Source organism: Myxine glutinosa, chromosome 4 (assembly GCF_964187855.1).
Source record: "Myxine glutinosa chromosome 4, kmMyxGlut1.1, whole genome shotgun sequence".
Classification (NCBI taxonomy): Eukaryota; Metazoa; Chordata; class Myxini; order Myxiniformes; family Myxinidae; genus Myxine; species Myxine glutinosa.
Window position 1 is genome coordinate 151,919,149 of NC_136264.1, and position 26,091 is coordinate 151,945,239.

Consider the following 26,091-nt stretch of genomic DNA (forward strand, 5'->3'; position numbering starts at 1 on the left):
GGGGTGGAGGAGGAAGCTGGGGGGGGGGGGGAGGTGGAGGGGTGGGAAAGATTGGTTTGAGTAAAAATGGAGGAGTGGGAGGGGGCAGGGGGTGTTAAAGTAAAGGCGATAGTCCAGTCACTACAGAGCTCCATTTGAGCATCCTGCAACTGCGATATCACAAGGTAGATGCATCCATGAGGTAATGCAATACTCCAAAATGTTCTACTCTAAACAAGAACAACTGGTATTTTGAGCATAACAACTGTTGAAGAGATTACATTAGATACACAAGTCCTTGTAAAAAGCAGATTACGTGCTACAGATTTCAGATAGCTACTTGATATTTCTAATGCATTTACAATCGAGGTGCTAGTCTGTGTCTCTTCCAAAGGATGAAAGGTTTTTCTTGCTGAGTTTTTGAACGTGCGGGCATTTTGATAGATTCATCGCCGAATTTATAGCATTGGTTTCCACAGGGTCGGCAAAAGCTCAATAGTCAATACATACTATGCTGTACGGAAGCAGCATTCATTAGGGTTGCATAAACCATGCTGGACACAGTGCAATGTTATAAAGATACAATCAGGACGTGCAGTTTACACAGTGCATCGTATGCTGACTGTACTACAAACAATATCTCTCATTCCAAAAGTGTTTTCCAAAATATATTTATTATCTGTACTGATAGGACATAATAGAAGTGCTAGTGTCCATTTTCTGGAACATAATTTGCAAATGCCATAAATTGAAAGGACAAATTGGAATATTTTGTTATCTGGCCTGCCAGTCTAGTGTCAAATGACAGATTTTCTTTATCATGAAAGCTAATAAGGTGCCAAATTCAAACTTGAAACCCTTTAAAAACTCGGCAAGAGCACTCGAGGTTGGATACATGGCAACCCAGTGATATGGTGCCAGGAGCTTGTGGCCAACTTGTTAAGTCAGATTTATGTTTGTACAAAGGAAGAATACAATGTGGCCTCAGTGCCGAAGTGATAACTTATTCATGCGTATTCGTTTTGATGTGAAGAAACCCTATTTTGTAAGGAACATGCAGGATCAAGCACCTGCCTCACATTTTGCATCCCTGCAATAATCTCAAATTCCTTCTTTCACCATCATGCTCACTTTTGTCGTTCTTTCTTCCCCACCCCTTCTCCTCCCCACCCCAAATTTAGGCACTATTATGGTCATAGCCGGGTTGTTGCAAAATCCTCAGAGTCACAAAGCCATTGGGCACGTGCCCGAAGTGAAATGTCTTCCTCAGATTCCTGATAAACTTCATTTGTAAAGTCATAGGCACAAGCATCCTGGTTCCTGAGTGCGGCAGGTAGAGTTGCCTGCTCATAGACAGGTGAACAGGTACCTGACTCCGGGAGCTGAAGCAGAGGCTCAGAGAATCGAGAAATGGCCTCAGACCTTTTGTCTCCATGAAAATCACTGTGCCGCCGGGAAACAACATGAGGAGACCGATTCAATGGATAATGCGTCTTGCACGGCACTTGGCTGGCGGTGATACCATGTGTGTGATCAAGCAAGCCGTAATGTTGTGAGTATAGCCGGTGCTGTCCACGCCGTGGAAGTTGTAGCTCCAACCTGTCAAGCAAACGTAGAGCCAGATGACTCGCACCTGGTGATACACTAGTTCCACCACCACCAATATGGCTTGTCTCAAGAACTGGAAGTAGGGCACCATTCCCACAATGGCTGCATGGTGACTCCTGCCCTGCAGGAATGAGCACTGGTCTTGGGGAGACTGTGAATGTGGTGCTGGGAGTGATGTCATTATCATTTCTACCAACACCACATTCATCACGACTGCTGTTGTGAGTAGGACTGTTGTTTGGGGGTTCAGGAGCCGGCGGAGAGGAGCCCGGTTGATTGCTGGAAAGTTGTCTTGACTCCTGTACAAGCTCTCGGATCTCTGAGTGGAAGCTGGAGATGTCTTGTTTCAGTTCCTGTTATAAAATAGTTTTATTAAATGTGGTTATATCATCTCACAGGATATTACGATATAAAATAACAAATAGAGGGAAGTTGGCAAGATGCCATAATTCAATTTATATGAATCCACAAATATTTAATACAAATAAAAAGATGAATTTTTTTCTTCCTTGGCTTAAAGGACTTTACTTCCATCTCCAATAAAATATTCATGGGATATCATCTCGTTTGTATGTACAACATTGGAGATATCCATATATTACATAACCGAACCATTAGGGTAAGGGATAGTTCAGCTCTCGAGTTGTAATAGTCACTGTAAATGCTGGAATACTACTCAAGAGTTGGAATACAGACCACAGGCCACAACCTATGAGCAAGTAAAATAAAATAAAATACTCAAACTGCTTTCTTGGAAGGAGGCATCTAAAACAACTCTTCGAAAGCTCGACTCCATCCAGGACAGAATTCATCACCTGATGAGCTGACCACCATCTCAGATGATTAACAACTATCCCCCATCTCACCAGTGTGTTCTATGTACAGAATGCACTGCAGCAATTCAACTACCTTGCTTCCAAACCTCTCCCAGTCCCATAAGACCTGTACCATTAGGAACCACAATATTGATGATGTACCGATAAAAACACCATCTTAAAGTTCCACTTCAACTCGCACAACATCCTGACTTTGATGCATATTATCACTCAGTCATAGCTAGATCGAAATCCTAGAATGCCCTACCAACTACCACCATACATGAACAATCCCCACAGGTGTACAGTGGTTTAAAGAGAATGCCCACCACCAAGCTCTCAGTGCAACTTGGTGCAGGCACTAATGCTGCTAGTAAGCAGCTCCACCCATAATCTATAAGCAAATAAAATAAAATACCCGACTTGTCTTGAATAATCTGGTATGAAATTGTGTTGTCAACATTATCATGTTTTTTTTTTCTATAAAGGGATTTGTGGCAACTTGGGAGGATTTACATAACCTTTGGGATGACTCAGATATTAAGGGGCAAAAGCATTACCCCAAAAACATTAAATCACATGCAAAATATGAGGGATAAAAAGTGCTGCACCGAAATATAAAAAATACCTATCTTTGCCAAATCAATAGAATTCTCAACAATTACAATGGCACTCGTAGAGCGCATAGGGGTAATGGTATTAGGGCATGTTCATTCTGAACAAAAATAGCATCGTCAACTGAACACGTGATGATTATGGCACACTGGTATTACGTTCCATATACCCATATGTCACATAATTTCTTGGCATTGGTTATGAATGTCATAAATTTAACTCTTCACTCACATTGGGTCATAGATTAGAAAAATAGGGGCAATAACCCTGGGCGCTCACCTGGTAGAATAAAACAGTATACTACACCGGCTGAAGGTATTTTAAACAGTATCACGGTATTTTAGACCAATTTTTCCATGATACTGTGATACCATTTTGAACTCTCGTAGACCTCCTCAGAACCCGATTTTTCTAATACCGTGAACAAACATTGGTACATCACGGGTGATGAAGGTTGTGATCAAGTTTCATCAAAATTGTGTGTTTAGTTTCGGAGAAGAGAGCAAATACCTATTTTAGGGGGTCAAACGCACCGCATAACCCCTTATACCCCAATTTGTTTAATGCCGTGAATAAACTTTGGTACATCAAGGGTGATGAAGGTTGTGGTCAAGTCTCATTGAAATTGTGCGTGTAGTTTCGGAGAAGAGAGCAAATATCTATTTTAGTGGGCAACCCCTCATAGACCACCTAAGACCCCGATTTTTATAAAGCCATGAACAAACGTTGGTACGTCACGGATGATGAACGAAACGTCATGGTCAAGTTCATCGAAATTGAATGTGTGGTTTCTGAGAAGAAAGCAAATACCTAATTTGGGGGAGCAGAACGCTTTCCCCTCCTACCTCCCTCCGCCGTACTCCCCCTTAGGGCCCGATCTGTTTTTAATGCCCCGAACAAACTTTGTGGTCAAGTTTCATCTAAATAGTGTGTAGTTTCGTATTTTGTATTTTGGTGGGTCAAAGCTGGACCCACATTGACCCCCGGTAGATCCTCTTAGACCCCAATTTTTTTTTTAATGCCATGAAGAAGCTTGAGTTTCAACATGCCAACTATAATTTTAGCCAAGTTTGGTCACAATCCCATCAGCAGTTTCGGAGAAGAAGTTGCAAGTTTTTACGGCCTGACGGACGGACTGACGGAAGGATGATGCGCCATCCCATAAGCTCCCCTGAACTACGTTGCAGGTGAGCTATGAATAGGGATAATGATATTTTTGGATCAAGATTTTAATTCAACAAATTATGGCTGGAATACTAGTTCACCGATTATGTCATCGTTATCACCCTATATACACCATGGTCCCGGTGTGTACCCCGGTTTAGAATAGGTACACCGTATCCCTGCGTGTTGTAAGAGGCGACTAAAAGGGTTGGCATCAGGAAGGGCATCCGGCCATAAAAAAACATTGCCTCAAAAAGGGAACCATGACAATTACAACTCCATATTGGCAGGGTACAGCCCAAAGTACCCCGTGGGGGTCCTCACCCCCTCTCGCCAAAACTCAAGGTGGGAAACCCGATTGAAGCAAGGGTGGAAATCACTCCGTTTATGATGACGAAACGTCTGATGCCCGACGTGGAGATCGATTTCTGAGGTTTGGGACATGGTTGAGTTGTGTGCAGGCGTGAATGAGGAGGAGTTTGCAGACAGTTTGTTGAGTGTGACTCGAGTGAGTGAAAGGTTGATGATGGTGAAAATGATGATTGGAAAGATCTTGGTGAACGTCATCTTGGGATATGCTCCGCAGGTCGGGTGGAGCGATGAAGAGAAGGACAAGTTCTGGTGTGCAATAGAGAAGCTGATGGAAAATATGAAAGATGAGGAAGTTGTTGTGGTAGGAGGAGACCTAAATGGACATGTGGGAAGGAGTATGGACGGTTTTGAGGGAGTTCATGGGCGTTACGGATATGGTGTGTGGAATGGAGAAGGTGCAACGATTTTGGAGTGTGCTGATGGAGCTGATTTGTTGATTTGTAATACACAGTTCCAGAAAGAGGATAATAAGTTTGTTACATACACGTCAGGTGGGTCAACGACAACCATTGACTACCTGCTGGTGTGTAGGCGAGATAGGGGGCACCTCCGGGACATAAAGGTGATCCCGGGGGAGGAGGCTGTTTTACAGAACCACTTGGTTGTCTGTGACATAAGGGTGAAAGGTGCGAGGAGAGCTCGGCGGGTGAAGTACCCACCGAGAATGAAGGTGTGGAGGATGAAAGAGGTGACAGTCAGGGGGGCATTAAAAGAGAGGCTGAGTAGTGTCGAGGATGATGTGGTTGAGCTTGAAAGTGGTTGGATGTCAATGAAAGATAGTCTGTTGGGAGCCGTTGGTGAGGTATGTGGATGGATAAAAGGACCACCGAGGCACTCGGAAAAATGGAGATGGGATGATGAAGTTGGAAAGAAGATTGACGAGAAGAGGAAGAAGTTCAAGTAGTGGCAGAAGGCGAAGGGTATGGGGGCAGAAAAGGCAGAGCATGAAAGTTATACGGCAGCCAAGAAGGCTGCAAAGAAAGAGGTAGCAAAGGCGCAGGAGGCATGAAGGAAAATGTTCGGAGAACGCTTGGATTTGGAAGAGGGTCAGAGAGCGGTATTCAGGATTGCAAAGCAGACAGCGAAAGAGAGGTGTGATGTGATGGGGGTGAGTTGCTTGAAGGATGAAGTGGGGCAAATCGTTGTGGACACAGATGGAATTAAAGGAAGATGGAATAGATATATGGAAATACTGTTGAATGCAGAGAATGAATGGGATGGCAACATCGAGAGTAACCCAGTTTTAGGACCGGCAGAGAAGATAACCGAGAAGGAAGTTGAGGAAGCGATAAAAGCAATGAAGAGTAGAAAAGCGGGAGGGCCGAGGGGAGTTGTGGGAGATATGTTGAAGGCAGCGGGAAATTGGGGTGTGAGGAGAATGACAGACATCTGCAATCTGGTGGTGAAAGAAAGCCGCATTCCAGTGGATTGGGAACTGAGTGCCCTCGTCCCTCTATACAAGGGGAAAGGTGACCATCTGGACTGTGGATCGTATCGAGCGATAAAGTTATTGGAGCATGGAATGAAGGTATTGGAAAGGGTGTTGGAGAGGAGGATAAGGAAGAAAGTGAAGATTGACGAAATGCAGTTTGGATTTATGCCAGGAAGAGGAACAACAGACGTGCTTTTTATTGTGAGGCAGTTGCAGGAGAAGTACATGGAGAAGAGGAAGAAGTTGTTTCTTGGGTTTGTTGATTTGGAGAAAGCATTCGATAGGGTTCCACGTGAAGTAGTGACATGGGCATTGAGGAAGTTAGGAGTGGAGGAATGGTTGATCAGAGTAGTGATGGCAATGTACGAAAGAGCGCGCACAGCTGTAAGGATGAAGGACGGGAACAGTGGTGAGTTTGAGGTGAAGGTGGGAGTGCATCAGGGGTCGGTACTAAGTCCACTAGTGTTTGTAGCTTTGATGGAGGTGCTTGCTTGGAACGTAAAGGGGGGTTTGCCATGGGAGTTGTTGTATGCAGATGATCTCGTGTTGATTGCAGAAAGTATGGGTGGACTGAAAGAGAAGATAAACAAGTGGAAGGAATGTATGGAGACAAAAGGTCTGAAGGTGAATATCGGAAAAACGAAGGTGATGGCAAGTGGTAAAGCATGTGGTGAGGTGGAAAGAACTGGGAAGTGGCCGTGTGCTGTGTGCAGGAAGGGTGTCGGAGTGAATTCCATTCAATGTACAATGTGTGCTGAGTGGGTTCATCAAAAATGTAGTGGTTTGAGAGGGTCATTAACCAGTGTGGCAGCTACATTCAAGTGTTAGGTGTGCACAGAGGGAGCTGCAGATGGAGGAAATGTTGAGTTGGATCTTGGAGACGGCGTGAAGCTGGAAGGTGTGAAAACATTTTGTTACTTTGGAGACATGCTGAATGGAGAAGGTGGATCAGACTCGGCAACGGTTGCTTGAGTGAGATGTGCATGGAAGAAGTTTCGGGAACTGAGTGGCGTGCTGACGAGGAGGGGAGTGTCGTTGAAGCTGAAGGGAAAGGTGTATGCTGCATGTGTGAGAAGTGTTCTGATTTATGGGAGCGAGACATGGGTAATGAACGTAGAGCAGCAACGAAGGCTGGAAAGGGTGGAAATGCGAATGGTTCAGTGGATGTGTGGAGTATCGCTGGGAGAGAGGAAGACAAATGATGAATTGCGAAAGATGGTGGGAATAGAGCCTGTGATGGATGCTGTGAAGAGAAACAGTTTGAGATGGATGGTCATGTGTTGAGGAAGGATGAAAGTGACTGATTGAGAAGAGTGATGGAAATGAATGGAGAAGGAAGTAGAGGACGGGGAAGACCGAGAAAGACTTGGCTAAGGATGGTCGAAGAAGAAATGCGGGCAAGGGAGTTAACAAGGGGAGATGCAGAAAATAGGGCAAAATGGAGAAGATTGTCATGGGGACCGCAAGGCTAACCCCCGCTCTTGCAGGGAAAATGGCCTTAAAATGCCTGTTGTTGTTGTATTGGGTGGCATAGATGCATGGCTTTAGAAGGTCAATGAATTGATGAAAAATCTTTTCTTTTTTTTTAATTCTATATTAATACAGAGGCTTTGCTCATCGCTCAACTTGCCTTGAAGCTTTCGCCAGCCACAATATTCTTGCTTCTTTCACCACGCACCATAGCAGACACATAGCGCTTCACCAAATTCCGGATTACCTCCTGTTGACGTGACAATGAACATCAACTTTTAGAAAGAAAGAGGTTCCAATGCTTTTTTTTTTTCATTTTGCCTTGTACATATGTTATTATCCTGATAGGTAATGCTCAAGTCAACACAATGGCTAAATTTTACCTGATATTCATGAGTTCTCCGTAAATTGTCTGTGGTTCGTTTCTGGAGGATAGGAAAATGCATCTGTGTTATTACTGTTAGAAGTTGCTCCTGGCCAGCTATTTCCTCTTCTCTTTTTTATTTTACCCTGTTCTTTCCATTAACATCACTGTGTCAAACTGAGTTGTTGTTGTTGTTTAGCCCTGGGCAGTTCTCTGGAACAAGCCCACGGGATAGAGACAGCCGATCAATCTCACAGGAGCGATCCAGAGATCCCCCACATCGAGGATGGTGTACCCCCGCCTTCATGAATCCAGGGCCATGACAGAGTTGCCAGAGGGAGAGAGAGAGAGAGAGAGAGAGAGATAGAGAGAGAGAGAGAGAGAGAGAGAGAAGGGAGGGGGTGTGGGGGGGAGGAGCAAGAAAGAAAGAGAGACAAGAAGGAAAGGGCCAGTACATTTGGGGACTAATCGGCACTCTGACCATGACCCCGCTACCATGACAAATCTGGGCAACAGGGAAGAATGGAGAAGGTTTGGCCCCTAACTTGCTTGGGGGGTGGGGGTGGGGTGGGGGGTACAACCACCATAAAGAGGCATCCCCAATAGTTGTGTAAAACTTAGTTATTGGTGATGCACAATTGATTCTTAGTCCATTGAAATTATGATACATTTCTACTTCCCTTTTTAACTTATCCTTCTCTCTTTCATAGCCGACATACCCCTAATGTGCCAAAGGTGTGCCGTTTCTTGTGGTCATCCCGCCTACGACAGAGTAAGTTGTCGCGAAGGTAACACAGCAGGTACCAGGCTGACTTTGGACTTGGTATGATGTTAAAAGGTGGTGGAAGGGTGGCACCCTCTTCAAAGTAGCTCATCCAAAGCTTGGTTCTGGCAAACTTCCATTCGATGTCTGCATGGTCCTGCTCAAAACAAAACATCACAAGTAGCTGTCAATGTATTTTTAAAGCTTTGCCAATTGTATGTAGTTGTTTTTTGTTCTTCCACTGAGAGAATTATTTTCTATCAATGAAGGATTGAATAGTATCAATGTTCCCATTCTGCGATTCATAATTTGGAGGCCGGTGTCTTCTGGAGCCCTTACAAACCCTTACGCAATATTTCATCATTAACCTGTTTAAACAGAATTAGCTTGTAAAAAGATTAACAATGTTACAGAAACATTAAAAAGATTAACAATGTTACAGAAACATAAAAAAGATTAAGAACGTTACAGAAACATGCCAGGATCCCAACTAAGGAACTTGCACATTTCAATGAAGCAATGAGCTATGTTGTACTTAATTTGCAACCATGAAGAAATTGTAGAAGACTTAAAGGTTGTTTTGAATAAAACAAAAACAACAACAAAAATTAATCAAACGAAGAATGGAGGTCACTTCGTGCTAAAATGGCAGAACTTTTGACCTGCCATCCCCTATGTGCCCCATACATTCTCCATCATATCTTGCGTAAATATGCTCTCCTCCAAAGTCCCTTTCACTTTTTGACTCCCTCTCCTATCCTCCATCCACTGGGTTATCTTCTTCTCTTATCATTCTTTTCTTAACTACACTTCTAAATTTGACAACTTTTTTGCTCTCGATAAATCCATGTGCAAAAGGAAAAGTGATGAAGCACTCTGCTTAATTTGGTCACGTAACTCACCCTTCTCAGTGCTTACGGAATATATAGATTGCCACTTAGTGTTAACAGTTCACTCTAATTTCAGTGTTAGAAATTTTAGTGGATGAATTGAATTACAACACAAATATTGTGATGAAGAAATTAGAAAGTAAGACAATTTCTTATTGCTGCTTGCTTGTACTGTGTTGCATTACAGAAGCAACATTCTGAAGATACAAGAGGAATGTCGCACAGCGTACAATATAGTATCATTAATGAGCATATAGGTTTTAGTCTGAATGCTGACAGAACTACTAATTCATAGTAAACTTTAAGGGCACTCGGTAGAGCACATACCTCCGCCAGGCTGAACAGTTCACGCTTTCTATCTCACTGATAGGCCGGATCTGGATTTTGACCTGAACCAAAATCTAATCAGCTGGTTCATGTCACCTACCAAACTCATCCAACTAGTTTTGTCATAACTCGTCCATAACTTTTTGAAATATTGTCAAGTCCGCGGCCGACGAACACCAGCCTTGGATGAATAGCCGGACGGTCTTTAATTCCGAGGCAAACTCCGAATAATGGCGGTACTTTTTGGCACTCGCGGGACGGAAGGCAGCAAGGTGCTTACCTGCACGGTGTTCACGGGGTTTTATACAAAACCCACAAAACACAGAAACGACTAATGAAATGACACAATAATGATTTAATGAAATAAAGCACGGCAATAAAATGAATGTTGAGGTAAAATTAAATCCTACTTGAGGATCCTCTTCTCCGACACAGAGACGAACAAGGGGAAAGATAAAATAAAGTAAGTGTTTTTAAGCCGGCCGGCACTCAGCGTTGCATCTCAAATGGCCTCCAGGAGCCTGGTGGTTGTTGGAAGTCCGTGCAGCCACCCGCGCAGGAAACGCTCCAACAAATGGTGCCAAAAACGGCCAGGCGTGAGCAAGCAGCCAACCGGCCCTTCCTCGCTTCCACCACCAAGCGAGACGCGGCTCTCTCCTCCGCCGAAAAGCACCACAGTCAACAACACCCCCTCCTTCAACTTCACAAAAGTTCCAAAGCTCCGAAAAGCTCTCTTCACAAGCGCACCCGAGACAAGCGTGACCGCCTCAGACCAAAGCCAGAACGAGAGGGAGACTGTCTGAGGGATTATTCTTCATCCTAGCTCTCGAACCTTCCCACTCTGATGTCACCCTGACGTCACGCTGACCAACGGCCGAGCGCTATTGGGTTACCCCATCTCCACGACCAATGACGAACTTTGGAGCATGGCCTGCTGGCTTTGCTTGGTTTAAGCGTCATTAAGGCGTAGCTTACTCACCTATCGAGAATGTTCGGGCTTGCAGGGGACAATTGTTGCTGTTGTTGGTTAAAGACGTGCGTTTTTATGGCTGGCTTGTTATAATTGTAAAAAATATATGGAAAAAATCACAGGAGGCAATCACATACTGGGAAAACTAATCTTTACCCCTATCTAGATAACACAAGCTCCACTTCCCGTGTGAAGACATAAACAATCTTAAGCTCACAGTTTTCCGACTTAAATACATCCAGGAGATTGGCTTCCTACTCGCACGTGGTCCATGCCACCCGATGCAGTTCTATCTCCACTATGGTAATTCACCCTCTACCCCCACAAACGTAACAATATCATGCTATATATCGTTTTTTGGCCCTATTACTCAATGGTGAAAAATTACATTAAAAAAAAAAAATTCTCGTATCCAGATGCGGATTCGGATCTTCACCAAAGTCCAATCAATTCAACCTTTTCACACACACAACATTTTCACCAAATTTCGTCCGAATCCGTCCACAACTTTTTGAGATATCGTGCTATACATAGATTTTAGCCCTATCTCTCAATGGTGAAGAATCACTTATAAAATTCTCAGAATTGGATCCGGCTTTGGATCTTCACCAAAATCTAAGAATTTAATCCTCGTCACACATACAATCTCTCCATCAAATGTCGGCCGAATCCGTCCATAACCTTTTGAGATATCGTGCTATATATCGGTTTTAGCCCTATCTCTCAATGGGGAAGAATCACTTAAAAATCCTTAGATCCAGATCCAGATCAGTATCTTTACCAAAATATAACCATTTTATCCTTGTCACACAACCAACCTGTGCACCAAATTTCGTCCGAATCCGTCCCTAACTTTTTGAGATATCCTGCTCACAGACAAACAAACAAACAGACAGACAGGGGTGAAAATATAACCTCCATCCATCTTTGGTGGCAGAGGTAATAAACAGGTGGAAGGAAGAAACTCAATGAGGAAATGAGATCTAATAGTGTTGAAGGTTAGCTTTGTGGACAAAATAAATGAAAATAAGTAAATAAATAAAATCGCATGGCAACGTACACCGACCGGCGTGCAATTTAATATCGCTGCCGTGTCCAAGAGAGCCCCAATAGAGGGGGCATCTGGGGTTGCTGCTGCATTTTAATTGGCTAATGGCTGCGCATGCTAACCTTTCATACAATGTGTTCGACATACATTAATTGCGGGCAATGCCTAAACATTTTTGCGCAGATTGAACGCATTTTCTTTCCACGTATTTCGAATGTCATGTTGGTGGTTTGTGAGGCGAACACTCACGGCAATGAGCTGGTACGAGTTGTTCATCATGGCGATGAGCATATTGAGAAGCACGACCAGAGAGATGATATTGTAAGTACCAAACATGGTGGCTCCGACAAACTCTGTGAACTCATGACGAGCTCGCACGTTGGTCACATGGAGACTTATGAGACCAAAAATGGCCCAGAAAAGAGACTGCAGAGTCTCAAAAAGCCTGCAAGGAAACGTCGCTCAAAATCATCCACATGTTTGGACTATGACGTCACCAGCAATAAAGGTAATGCAAAAGCAGTGCAAACAGGTGTCGGGGCAAGATTTTGTTTTTCAACAAGATGAGTAGCTGTTATTGTTATCATTTCAGCAGCTATGCGTGCGCAAGTAAAGGTGAATCAGTACATTCGAAAGGGAAATGAATAAGTTAATTAAAGAACAAGCACAAGCAGAGGGGAAGGACGGTTTAGTCTTCGGATATTGTTACAAGCATCGAATATGGGGTTTGCGACGGTATATTAAAAAAAATGGGAAAAGGAAAATAAATAAATAAATACCATGTCACTGCAGTTGTGTTCACGCTGACGAGAGCAAAAGTGGATACGGGTCATTAAAAAGGAAGGAATTGTTCCCGATAAACCCAAGTGCAAAAGAAAAGAGGTGATCAAGCACTCCACTTCAATCGGTCACGTGACTGTAAATCAAATGACCAAATAGTGGCCAAAATGCTAGTTGTAACAAAATAGTTGATGGACACGGAAATGGAACAAATAAAACCGAATTAGTAAACAAAATCTGGATGTAATGTCTTTTACTTTCTCAAAATACTCTGTGTGTGTGTGTGTGTGTGTGTGTGTGTGTGTGTGTGTGTGTGTGTGTGTGTGTGTGTGTGTGTGTGTGTGTGTGTGTGTGTGTGTCCAAAACATTTCTTGCTGCGACAAGGCGAACTAAATGACTTGACAAGGAATTATTGTCAGGCAGACATAATGGATCGGTCAAACTTCAAGAAAATCTACCTTGTTTTTTGAGTAAAATTCTGCAATCCAGAGAAGGAATTAAGAGAGGTGAAGTAAACAATTAAACGTGGGGTTTGGGGAGGGGGGGTGATGAATAAAGCAAACTAACGCGAGGCAAACTATGCTAGGCCAATTGTTTTAAAATTTTTATTTTTGTAAATGTATATTTAGTTGAACAACATTTTTGACATATACTGTAGGCCTATGCAGACTTAGCAATCTCATACGCGCGCATAACAATAAATGTGGTACATAAGGGATTAGCAAATAAATAGACTTTGCAGAACCTGAAATAAAATTAACTCTCCAGACAAGATTCTCACCCTAATTATTATCATATTGCCTTCTCCCCCCAACATCTTATCATTGTGCCCCATTTTCCCCCATTCTCCTATCATATGCCCTTCTCCTCCAATTCTCCTCTCCTTTTCCCCCTCTGCCCCATGCTTCTATTATGCATTATTCCTCTGAACCCTCATGCTCCTCTCATTATGCCCCTTCACTCCCTCCCCCCCCCCCCATCGCCTACCATTCTGCCCCTTTTCCCCCCCATCATCCTACTATATGCCCTTCTCCAACCCATTCTCCTCTCCCTTTGCCCCTCAATGCCCATGCCCCTCTCATTCTTCCCATTTCCCCCATCCTCCTCCATTCTGCCCCTTTCCACCATCCTCCTCCATTCTGACCATTTCCCCCATCTTCCTCCATTCTGCCCCTTTCCACCACCCTCCTCCATTCTGACCATTTCCCCCATCCTCCTCCATTCTGACCATTTCCCCCATCCTCCTCCATTCTGACCATTTCCCCACCCTCCTCCATTCTGCCCCTTTCCCCCATCCTCCTCCATTCTTCCCATTTCCCCCATCCTCCTCCATTCTGCCCATTTCGCCCATCCTCCTCCATTCTGCCCCTTTCCCCCATCCTCCTCCATTCAACCCATTTCCCCCAACCTCCTCCATTCTGCCCCTTTGCCCCATCCTCCTCCATTCTGTCCCTTTCCCCTATACTCCTCCATTCTGCCCATTTCCCCCCATCCTCCTCCATTCTGCCCATTTCCCCCTTCCTCCTCCATTCTGCCCCTTTCCCCCATCCTCCTCCATTCAACCCATTTCCCCCATCCTCATCCATTCTGCCCCTTTCCCCCATCCTCGTCCATTCAACCCATTTCTGCCATCCTCTGCCATCCTCCTCCATTCTGCCCATTTCCCCCATCCTCCTCCATTCTGCCCATTTCCCCCATTCTCCTCCATTCTGCTCCTTTCCCCCATCCTCCTCCATTCAACCCATTTCCCCCATCCTCATCCATTCTGCCCCTTTCCCCCATCCTCCTACATTCTGTCCCTTTCCCCTATCCTCCTCCATTCTGCCCCTTTGCCCCATCCTCCTCCATTCTGTCCCTTTCCCCTATCCTCCTCCATTCTGCCCCTTTGCCCCATCCTCCTCCATTCTGCCCATTTCCCCCATCCTCCTCCATTCTGCCCATTTCCCCCATCCTCATCCATTCAACCCATTTCCCCCATCCTCCTCCATTCTGCCCATTTCCCCCATCCTCCTCCATTCTGCCCATTTCCCCCATCCTCCTCCATTCTGCCCCTTTCCCCCATCCTCCTCCATTCTGCCCATTTCCCCCATCCTCCTCCATTCTGCCCCTTTCCCCCATCCTCGTCCATTCAACCAATTTCCCCATCCTCCTCCATTCTGCCCATTTCCCCCATCCTCCTCCATTCTGCCCCTTTCCCCCATCCTCCTCCATTCAACCCATTTCCCCCATCCTCATCCATTCTGCCCCTTTCCCGCATCCTCCTCCATTCAACCCATTTCCCCCATCCTCATCCATTCTGCCCCTTTCCCCCATCCTCGTCCATTCAACCCATTTCCGCCATCTTCCTCCATTCTGCCCATTTCCCCCATCCTCCTCCATTCTGCCCATTTCCCCCATTCTCCTCCATTCTGCTCCTTTCCCCCATCCTCCTCCATTCAACCCATTTCCCCCATCCTCATCCATTCTGCCCCTTTGCCCCATCCTCCTCCATTCTGCCCCTTTCCCCCATCCTCCTCCATTCTGCCCCTTTGCCCCATCCTCCTCCATTCTGTCCCTTTCCCCTATCCTCCTCCATTCTGCCACTTTCCCCTATCCTCCTCCATTCTGCCCATTTCCCCCATCCTCATCCATTCTGCCCCTTTCCCCCATCCTCGTCCATTCAACCCATTTCCGCCATCTTCCTCCATTCTGCCCATTTCCCCCATCCTCCTCCATTCTGCCCATTTCCCCCATCCTCCTCCATTCTGCTCCTTTCCCCCATCCTCCTCCATTCAACCCATTACCCCCATCCTCATCCATTCTGCCCCTTTCCCCCATCCTCCTCCATTCTGTTCCTTTCCCCTATCCTCCTCCATTCTGCCCCTTTCCCCCATCCTCCTCCATTCTGCCCATTTCCCCCATCCTCCTCCATTCTGCTCCTTTCCCCCATCCTTCTCCATTCTGCTCCTTTCCCCCAACCTCCTCCATTCAACCCATTTCCCCCATCCTCCTCCATTCTGTCCCTTTCCCCTATCCTCCTCCATTCTGCTCCTTTCCCCCATCCTCCTCCATTCAACCCATTTCCCCCATCCTCCTCCATTCTGCTCCTTTCCCCCATCCTCCTCCATTCTGCTCCTTTCCCCCATCCTCCTCCATTCAACCCATTTCCCCCATCCTCCTCCATTCTGTCCCTTTCCCCCATCCTCCTCCATTCAACCCATTTCCCCCATCCTCATCCATTCTGCCCCTTTCCCCCATCCTCGTCCATTCAACCCATTTCTGCCATCCTCTGCCATCCTCCTCCATTCTGCCCATTTCCCCCATCCTCCTCCATTCTGCCCATTTCCCCCATTCTCCTCCATTCTGCTCCTTTCCCCCATCCTCCTCCATTCAACCCATTTCCCCCATCCTCATCCATTCTGCCCCTTTCCCCCATCCTCCTACATTCTGTCCCTTTCCCCTATCCTCCTCCATTCTGCCCCTTTGCCCCATCCTCCTCCATTCTGTCCCTTTCCCCTATCCTCCTCCATTCTGCCCCTTTGCCCCATCCTCCTCCATTCTGCCCATTTCCCCCATCCTCCTCCATTCTGCCCATTTCCCCCATCCTCATCCATTCAACCCATTTCCCCCATCCTCCTCCATTCTGCCCATTTCCCCCATCCTCCTCCATTCTGCCCATTTCCCCCATCCTCCTCCATTCTGCCCCTTTCCCCTATCCTCGTCCATTCAACCCATTTCCCCCATCCTCCTCCATTCTGCCCATTTCCCCCATCCTCCTCCATTCTGCCCCTTTCCCCCATCCTCGTCCATTCAACCAATTTCCCCATCCTCCTCCATTCTGCCCATTTCCCCCATCCTCCTCCATTCTGCCCCTTTCCCCCATCCTCCTCCATTCAACCCATTTCCCCCATCCTCATCCATTCTGCCCCTTTCCCGCATCCTCCTCCATTCAACCCATTTCCCCCATCCTCATCCATTCTGCCCCTTTCCCCCATCCTCGTCCATTCAACCCATTTCCGCCATCTTCCTCCATTCTGCCCATTTCCCCCATCCTCCTCCATTCTGCCCATTTCCCCCATCCTCCTCCATTCTGCTCCTTTCCCCCATCCTCCTCCATTCAACCCATTTCCCCCATCCTCATCCATTCTGCCCCTTTGCCCCATCCTCCTCCATTCTGCCCCTTTCCCCCATCCTCCTCCATTCTGCCCCTTTGCCCCATCCTCCTCCATTCTGCCCCTTTCCCCCATCCTCCTCCATTCTGTCCCTTTCCCCTATCCTCCTCCATTCTGCCACTTTCCCCTATCCTCCTCCATTCTGCCCATTTCCCCCATCCTCATCCATTCTGCCCCTTTCCCCCATCCTCGTCCATTCAACCCATTTCCGCCATCTTCCTCCATTCTGCCCATTTCCCCCATCCTCCTCCATTCTGCCCATTTCCCCCATCCTCCTCCATTCTGCTCCTTTCCCCCATCCTCCTCCATTCAACCCATTACCCCCATCCTCATCCATTCTGCCCCTTTCCCCCATCCTCCTCCATTCTGTCCCTTTCCCCTATCCTCCTCCATTCTGCCCCTTTCCCCCATCCTCCTCCATTCTGCCCATTTCCCCCATCCTCCTCCATTCTGCTCCTTTCCCCCATCCTCCTCCATTCTGCTCCTTTCCCCCAACCTCCTCCACTCAACCCATTTCCCCCATCCTCCTCCATTCTGTCCCTTTCCCCTATCCTCCTCCATTCTGCTCCTTTCCCCCATCCTCCTCCATTCAACCCATTTCCCCCATCCTCCTCCATTCTGCTCCTTTCCCCCATCCTCCTCCATTCTGCTCCTTTCCCCCATCCTCCTCCATTCAACCCATTTCCCCCATCCTCCTCCATTCTGTCCCTTTCCCCCATCCTCCTCCATTCTGCTCCTTTCCCCCATCCTCCTCCATTCAACCCATTTCCCCCATCCTCCTCCATTCTGCTCCTTTCCCCCATCCTCCTCCATTCTGCTCCTTTCCCCCATCCTCCTCCATTCAACCCATTTCCCCCATCCTCCTCCATTCTGCTCCTTTCCCCCATCCTCCTCCATTCTGCTCCTTTCCCCCATCCTCCTCCATTCAACCCATTTCCCCCATCCTCCTCCATTCTGTCCCTTTCCCCCATCCTCCTCCATTCTGTCCCTTTCCCCTATCCTCCTCCATTCTGCCCCTTTGCCCCATCCTCCTCCATTCTGCCCATTTCCCCCATTCTCCTCCATTCTGCTCCTTTCCCCCATCCTCCTCCATTCAACCCATTTCCCCCATCCTCATCCATTCTGCCCCTTTCCCCCATCCTCCTACATTCTGTCCCTTTCCCCTATCCTCCTCCATTCTGCCCCTTTGCCCCATCCTCCTCCATTCTGTCCCTTTCCCCTATCCTCCTCCATTCTGCCCCTTTGCCCCATCCTCCTCCATTCTGCCCATTTCCCCCATCCTCCTCCATTCTGCCCATTTCCCCCATCCTCATCCATTCAACCCATTTCCCCCATCCTCCTCCATTCTGCCCATTTCCCCCATCCTCCTCCATTCTGCCCATTTCCCCCATCCTCCTCCATTCTGCCCCTTTCCCCTATCCTCGTCCATTCAACCCATTTCCCCCATCCTCCTCCATTCTGCCCATTTCCCCCATCCTCCTCCATTCTGCCCCTTTCCCCCATCCTCGTCCATTCAACCAATTTCCCCATCCTCCTCCATTCTGCCCATTTCCCCCATCCTCCTCCATTCTGCCCCTTTCCCCCATCCTCCTCCATTCAACCCATTTCCCCCATCCTCATCCATTCTGCCCCTTTCCCGCATCCTCCTCCATTCAACCCATTTCCCCCATCCTCATCCATTCTGCCCCTTTCCCCCATCCTCGTCCATTCAACCCATTTCCGCCATCTTCCTCCATTCTGCCCATTTCCCCCATCCTCCTCCATTCTGCCCATTTCCCCCATCCTCCTCCATTCTGCTCCTTTCCCCCATCCTCCTCCATTCAACCCATTTCCCCCATCCTCATCCATTCTGCCCCTTTGCCCCATCCTCCTCCATTCTGCCCCTTTCCCCCATCCTCCTCCATTCTGCCCCTTTGCCCCATCCTCCTCCATTCTGCCCCTTTCCCCCATCCTCCTCCATTCTGTCCCTTTCCCCTATCCTCCTCCATTCTGCCACTTTCCCCTATCCTCCTCCATTCTGCCCATTTCCCCCATCCTCATCCATTCTGCCCCTTTCCCCCATCCTCGTCCATTCAACCCATTTCCGCCATCTTCCTCCATTCTGCCCATTTCCCCCATCCTCCTCCATTCTGCCCATTTCCCCCATCCTCCTCCATTCTGCTCCTTTCCCCCATCCTCCTCCATTCAACCCATTACCCCCATCCTCATCCATTCTGCCCCTTTCCCCCATCCTCCTCCATTCTGTCCCTTTCCCCTTTCCTCCTCCATTCTGCCCCTTTCCCCCATCCTCCTCCATTCTGCCCATTTCCCCCATCCTCCTCCATTCTGCTCCTTTCCCCCATCCTCCTCCATTCTGCTCCTTTCCCCCAACATCCTCCACTCAACCCATTTCCCCCATCCTCCTCCATTCTGTCCCTTTCCCCTATCCTCCTCCATTCTGCTCCTTTCCCCCATCCTCCTCCATTCAACCCATTTCCCCCATCCTCCTCCATTCTGCTCCTTTCCCCCATCCTCCTCCATTCTGCTCCTTTCCCCCATCCTCCTCCATTCAACCCATTTCCCCCATCCTCCTCCATTCTGTCCCTTTCCCCCATCCTCCTCCATTCTGCTCCTTTCCCCCATCCTCCTCCATTCAACCCATTTCCCCCATCCTCCTCCATTCTGCTCCTTTCCCCCATCCTCCTCCATTCTGCTCCTTTCCCCCATCCTCCTCCATTCAACCCATTTCCCCCATCCTCCTCCATTCTGCTCCTTTCCCCCATCCTCCTCCATTCTGCTCCTTTCCCCCATCCTCCTCCATTCAACCCATTTCCCCCATCCTCCTCCATTCTGTCCCTTTCCCCCATCCTCCTCCATTCTGTCCCTTTCCCCTATCCTCCTCCATTCTGCCCCTTTCCCCCATCCTCCTCCATTCTGCCCATTTCCCCCATCCTCCTCCATTCTGCTCCTTTCCCCCATCCTCCTCCATTCTGCTCCTTTCCCCCATCCTCCTCCATTCTGCCCATTTCCCCCATCCTCCTCCATTCTGCCCATTTCCCCCATCCTCCTCCATTCTGCTCCTTTCCCCCATCCTCCTCCATTCAACCCATTTCCCCCATCCTCATCCATTCTGCCCCTTTCCCCCATCCTCCTCCATTCTGCCCCTTTCCCCTATCCTCCTCCATTCTGCCCCTTTCCCCCATCCTCCTCCATTCAACCCATTTCCCCCATCCTCATCCATTCTGCCCCTTTCCCCCATCCTCGTCCATTCAACCCATTTCCACCATCTTCCTCTATTCTGCCCATTTCCCCCATCCTCCTCCATTCTGTCCCTTTCCCCTATCCTCCTCCATTCTGCCCCTTTCCCCTATCCTCCTCCATTCTGCCCCTTTCCCCCATCCTCCTCCATTCTGTCCCTTTCCCCCATCCTCCTCCATTCTGTCCCTTTCCCCTATCCTCCTCCATTCTGCCCCTTTGCCCCATCCTCCTCCATTCTGCCCCTTTCCCCCATCCTCCTCCATTCTGTCCCTTTCCCCTATCCTCCTCCATTCTGCCCCTTTCCCCCATCCTCCTCCATTCTGTCCCTTTCCCCTATCCTCCTCCATTCTGCCCCTTTCCCCTATCCTCCTCCATTCTGCCCCTTTCCCCCATCCTCCTCCATTCTGTCCCTTTCCCCCATCCTCCTCCATTCTGTCCCATTCCCCCATCCTCCTATTATTCTGTCCTTCTCCTCCTTTCATTATATCCTTCTACCCCTACACTCCTATCGGTATGCCCCTCCCCCCCAATCATCCTTCCTCCCGTTTAGTCTTTCAAACCAGATTTCAGAGAAGAATGATAATAAAAACAATTATTTTAAATATTTTGTATTGTTGTCCTAGTATTAAGATGGAGAGTAAAGTAACAATGTTTTGTTACTCTCAACGGTCTATGGAACTCTACCCGTAAATATATAATATTGATGTCTGGAGATGAGCTTTTCTGGCAGACCTCATTATGGTCGCTCAAGGGTTGCAGCTCTTCATAAGGATTGTCATCTTGTCACCCTTGCAAGGAGCAACTGCTTTTCAATGGCGAGTCCTCTCAACCCTGGCAAGATCTCTCGATCTCGATGGCTCACTGCTCCTCCACTCTCGTTACCGACGTGTGGCACTCAACGGAATCCTTTCATCTCCTCTCCCCGTCAGGGCTGGAGTACCCCAAGGCAGTGATCTGGGCCCAGTTCCATTCCTGATCTTCATCAATGATCTCTGTGACTGTCTGGAAAATCCTTTTTTATCTATTTGCTGATGACTCCATCCTCTGCCGTAATATCCCTCATCCTTCAGAGAGGCAAGCTGCAGCCTCTTCCCTTTCGTCAAACCTTGAAAATAATCACAGACTCGACAAACACGTGGAACATGTCTTTCAATCCTGACAAATCTCACACTGTCACTATGTCTCTCCAAAGGACTGTCTGGCAACCCCCCTTTGTATTTAATAATCCTCTTGAGAAAGTTCAGTCACTCAAACTCCTGGGTCTCATTATCAACCATGATCTTTCTTGGGCAAATTTGTAGACAGTGATTATTTCTAGACATGCGTCGTTGTCAATTTGCAGGCCTATTTCAGACAGCCATGTTGTTTTTACATAACTTCGGCTTCCGCTAACATCATGTTTGTTTATGGGATGCACAGAAGAGCTGCCTAATTTTTTGGAAAGGTAAATATGACACTTAGAAGTCTTCTCAAGCAAAAGCATAAACACAACATTGTAGTGGCCAGTGAACTATCCAATGAATTGGAACTGTGGTTGTTTTCCAGTTAAGCTGACAATAACAAAACAGCTTTGTCTGCATCTTGCAGTAACAGTAAGGTCTTGCAGTAAGGCAGACAATAACAAAACAGCTTTGTCTGTGTCTTGCAGTAACAGTAAGGTCTTGCAGTAAGGCCGACAATAACAAAACAGCTTTGTCTGTGTCTTGCAGTAACAGTAAGGTCTTGCAGTAAGGCCGACAATAACAAAACAGCTTTGTCTGTGTCTTGCAGTAACAGTAAGGTCTTGCAGTAAGGCCGACAATAACAAAACAGCTTTGTCTGTGTCTTGCAGTAACAGTAATGTCTTGCAGTAAGGCCGACAATAACAAAACAGCTTTGTCTGTGTCTTGCAGTAACAGTAAGGTCTTGCAGTAAGGCCGACAATAACAAAACAGCTTTGTCTGTGTCTTGCAGTAACAGTAAGGTCTTGCAGTAAGGCCGACAATAACAAAACAGCTTTGTCTACATCTTGCAGTAACAGTAAGGCCTTGCAGTAAGGCCGACAATAACAAAACAGCTTTGTCTGTGTCTTGCAGTAACAGTAAGGTCTTGCAGTAAGGCCGACAATAACAAAACAGCTTTGTCTGTGTCTTGCAGTAACAGTAATGTCTTGCAGTAAGGCCGACAATAACAAAACAGCTTTGTCTGTGTCTTGCAGTAACAGTAAGGTCTTGCAGTAAGGCCGACAATAACAAAACAGCTTTGTCTGTGTCTTGCAGTAACAGTAAGGTCTTGCAGTAAGGCCGACAATAACAAAACAGCTTTGTCTGTGTCTTGCAGTAACAGTAAGGTCTTGCAGTAAGGCCGACAATAACAAAACAGCTTTGTCTACATCTTGCAGTAACAGTAAGGTCTTGCAGTAAAGCCGACAATAACAAAACAGCTTTGTCTGTGTCTTGCAGTAACAGTAAGGCCTTGCAGTAAGGCCGACAATAACAAAACAGCTTTGTCTGTGTCTTGCAGTAAGGCTGACAATAACAAAACAGCTTTGTCTGTGTCTTGCAGTAACAGTAAGGTCTTGCAGTAAAGCCGACAATAACAAAACAGCTTTGTCTGTGTCTTGCAGTAACAGTAAGGTCTTGCAGTAAAGCCGACAATAACAAAACAGCTTTGTCTGTGTCTTGCAGTAACAGTAAGGTCTTGCAGTAAGGCCGACAATAACAAAACAGCTTTGTCTACATCTTGCAGTAACAGTAAGGTCTTGCAGTAAAGCCGACAATAACAAAACAGCTTTGTCTGTGTCTTGCAGTAACAGTAAGGCCTTGCAGTAAGGCCGACAATAACAAAACAGCTTTGTCTGTGTCTTGCAGTAAGGCTGACAATAACAAAACAACTTTGTCTCCGTCTTGCAGTAACAGTAAGGTCTTGCAGTAAGGCTGACAATAACAAAACAGCTTTGTCTGTGTCTTGCAGTAAGGCCGACAATAACAAAACAGCTTTGTCTGTGTCTTGCAGTAAGGCCGACAATAACAAAACAGCTTTGTCTCCGTCTTGCAGTAACAGTAAGGTCTTGCAGTAAGGCTGACAATAACAAAACAGCTTTGTCTGCATATTGCAGTAACAGTAAGGTCTTGCGGTAAGGCTGACAATAACAAAACAGCTTTTTCTGCATCTTGCAGTAACAGTAAGGTCTTGCAGTAAGGATGAAAATAGCAAAACTGCTTTGTCTGCATCTTGCAGTAACAGTAAGGTCTTGCAGTAAGGCTGACAATAACAAAACAGCTTTGTCTGCATCTTGCAGTAACAGTAAGGTCTTGCAGTAAGGCTGACAATAACAAAACAGCTTTGTCTGCATCTTGCAGTAACAGTAAGGTCTTGCAGAAAGGATGAAAATAGCAAAACAGCTTTGTCTGCATCTTGCAGTAACAGTAAGGTCTTGCAGTAAGGCTGACAATAACAAAACAGCTTTGTCTGCATCTTACAGTAACAGTAAGGTCTTGCAGTAAGGCCGACAATAACAAAACTGCTTTATCTGTGTCTTGCAGTAACAGTAAGTTCTTGTAAAAAGGCTGACAATAACAAAACAGCTTTGTCTGCATCTTGCAGTAACAGTAAGGTCTTGCAGTAAGGCCGACAATAACAAAACAGCTTTGTCTACATCTTGCAGTAACAGTAAGGTCTTGCAGTAAGGCTGACAATAACAAAACAGCTTTGTCTGCATCTTGCAGTAACAGTAAGGTCTTGCAGTAAGGCTGACAATAACAAAACAGCTTTGTCTGCATCTTGCAGTAACAGTAAGGTCTTGCAGTAAGGCCGACAATAACAAAACAGCTTTGTCTACATCTTGCAGTAACAGTAAGGTCTTGCAGTAAGGCCGACAATAACAATACAGCTTTGTCTACATCTTGCAGTAACAGTAAGGTCTTGCAGTAAGGCTGAAAAAAAAACAACAGCTTTGTCTACATGTTGCAGTCACAGTAAGGTCTTGCAGTAAGGCTGAAAATAACGAAAACAGCTTTGTCTGCATCTTGCAGTAACAGTAAGGTCTTGCAGTAAGGCTGACAATAACAAAACAGCTTTGTCTGCGTCTTGCAGTAACAGTAAGGTCTTGCAGTAAGGCTGACAATAACAAAAACAGCTTTGTCTGCATCTTGCAGTAACAGTAAGGTCTTGCAGTAAGGCTGACAATAACAAAACAGCTTTGTCTGCGTCTTGCAGTAACAGTAAGGTCTTGCAGTAAGGCCGACAATAACAAAACAGCTTTGTCTGCGTCTTGCAGTAACAGTAAGGTCTTGCAGTAAGGCCGACAATAACAAAACAGCTTTGTCTGCGTCTTGCAGTAACAGTAAGGTCTTGCAGTAAGGCTGACAATAACAAAACAGCTTTGTCTGCGTCTTGCAGTAACAGTAAGGTCTTGCAGTAAGGCCGACAATAACAAAACAGCTTTGTCTGCGTCTTGCAGTAACAGTAAGGTCTTGCAGTAAGGCCGACAATAAGAAAACAGCTTTGTCTGCGTCTTGCAGTAACAGTAAGGTCTTGCAGTAAGGCAGACAATAACAAAACAGCTTTGTCTGCATCTTGCAGTAAGGCCGACAATAACAAAACAGCTTTGTCTGCGTCTTGCAGTAACAGTAAGGTCTTGCAGTAAGGCTGACAATAACAAAAACAGCTTTGTTTGCATCTTGCAGTAACAGTAAGGTCTTGCAGTGAGGCTGACAATAACAAAAACAGCTTTGTTTGCATCTTGCAGTAACAGTAAGGTCTTGCAGTGAGGCTGACAATAACAAAACAGCTTTGTCTGCGTCTTGCAGTAACAACATTGGTGAGTTGTAAGATTAAAAATACAAGTATGTGCAGAAGAACATGTGAGAGTGTGGGAAATCCTCACGTGGAAAATGCATTGTTCTGTTTCTCGCAGCGGATCCCCTTGCACTGGTCACGCTCTTGCCGAGCATCTGTCTCGTAATAGAAGTACAGCTGGTTAAGGCCATTTGCAAAAGCTAGAAGCACAAGGCAGTAAATGAAAAGGAACTTGAGAATGTCGAGCAGCATCCGGCCCAGTGAAATCTGCAGCGGGCCCAGATGAGAGTTGGCTGTGAAGAGTGAAATGAGTCGCAGGGAAGAGAAGATGTTGGCTATGGCGAAGACTGCCTCTGCCACAAGCGTGGGGTGCCACATCTCCCACTGCTCACGTGGCTTCGAGCCGCTGTACTTTGGGAAGAGAGAGGGGGATGGCAAGAGGAAGAAGGGACAGGTAATGCATTGCAGCAACAATTAAACCCATCAGCTACTTCTGGAGAGGGTCACCAACTCTTCCGTACACATTTCTTTCATTACAAATTTCACGGCATCGATAGGGATCTGCTCATCTGAGCACTCCACGCAGCGAATGTGAACATTTTTACTGCGTAGCCCGAAGGGAAATGCCATCTGTATCAGCGTTTGTCTGTCCATCCAGTGTATGTAATATGTATGTATGTATGTATGTGTGTATGTATGTGTATGTATGCATGTGTCTGTATGTATGTATGTGTATGTATGCATGTGTCTGTATGTATGTGTATGTATGTATGTATGTATGTATATGTATATATGTGTGTGTATGTATGTATGTGTATGTATGTATATGCATGTATTGTTATGAATTTTGGGGTAGGAATATCTAGATTTAGGTAGATCTGCATAGGTACACTACCGGTCAAAAGTTTGAGAACACTTCAATTTTTCCAGTTTTTATTGAAACTTACGAGGTTTAATGTCTCAATACAACAGGCATTTTAAAGGCCATTTTCCCTGCAAGAGCGGGGGTTAGCCCTGCGGTCCCCATGACAATCTTCTCCATTTGACCTATTTTCTGCATCTCCCCTTGTTAACCCCCTTGCCCGCATTTCTTCTTCGACCATCTTCAGCCAAGTCTTTCTCAGTCTTCCCCGTCCTCTACTTCCTTCCACATTCATTTCCATCACTCTTCTCAACCAGTCACTTTCATCCTTCGTCAACACATGACCAAACCATTTCAAACTGTTTCTCTTCACAGCATCCATCACAGGCTCTATTCCCATCATCTTTCGCAATTCATCATTTGTCTTCCTCTCTCTCAACGATACTCCACACATCCACCGAACCA

General features: G+C 46.5%; 1 protein-coding gene across 1 annotated transcript in view; it reads right to left on the reverse strand.

Annotated features, from left to right (window-relative positions):
- Window positions 1-1,172: 1,172 nt before the first annotated feature.
- The window catches only part of LOC137425973 (short transient receptor potential channel 4-like), a 121,717-nt gene continuing 96,798 nt past the window's right edge, over window positions 1,173-26,091 (reverse strand). The window contains exons 7-12 of the mRNA XM_078775327.1: window positions 24,853-25,175; window positions 12,067-12,262; window positions 8,539-8,739; window positions 7,839-7,880; window positions 7,616-7,705; window positions 1,173-1,940 (exon numbers count right to left, since the gene is read on the reverse strand). Coding sequence (XP_078631453.1) covers window positions 1,173-1,940; window positions 7,616-7,705; window positions 7,839-7,880; window positions 8,539-8,739; window positions 12,067-12,262; window positions 24,853-25,175 — 1,620 coding nt within the window. The remainder of the gene's footprint in view (window positions 1,941-7,615; window positions 7,706-7,838; window positions 7,881-8,538; window positions 8,740-12,066; window positions 12,263-24,852; window positions 25,176-26,091) is intronic.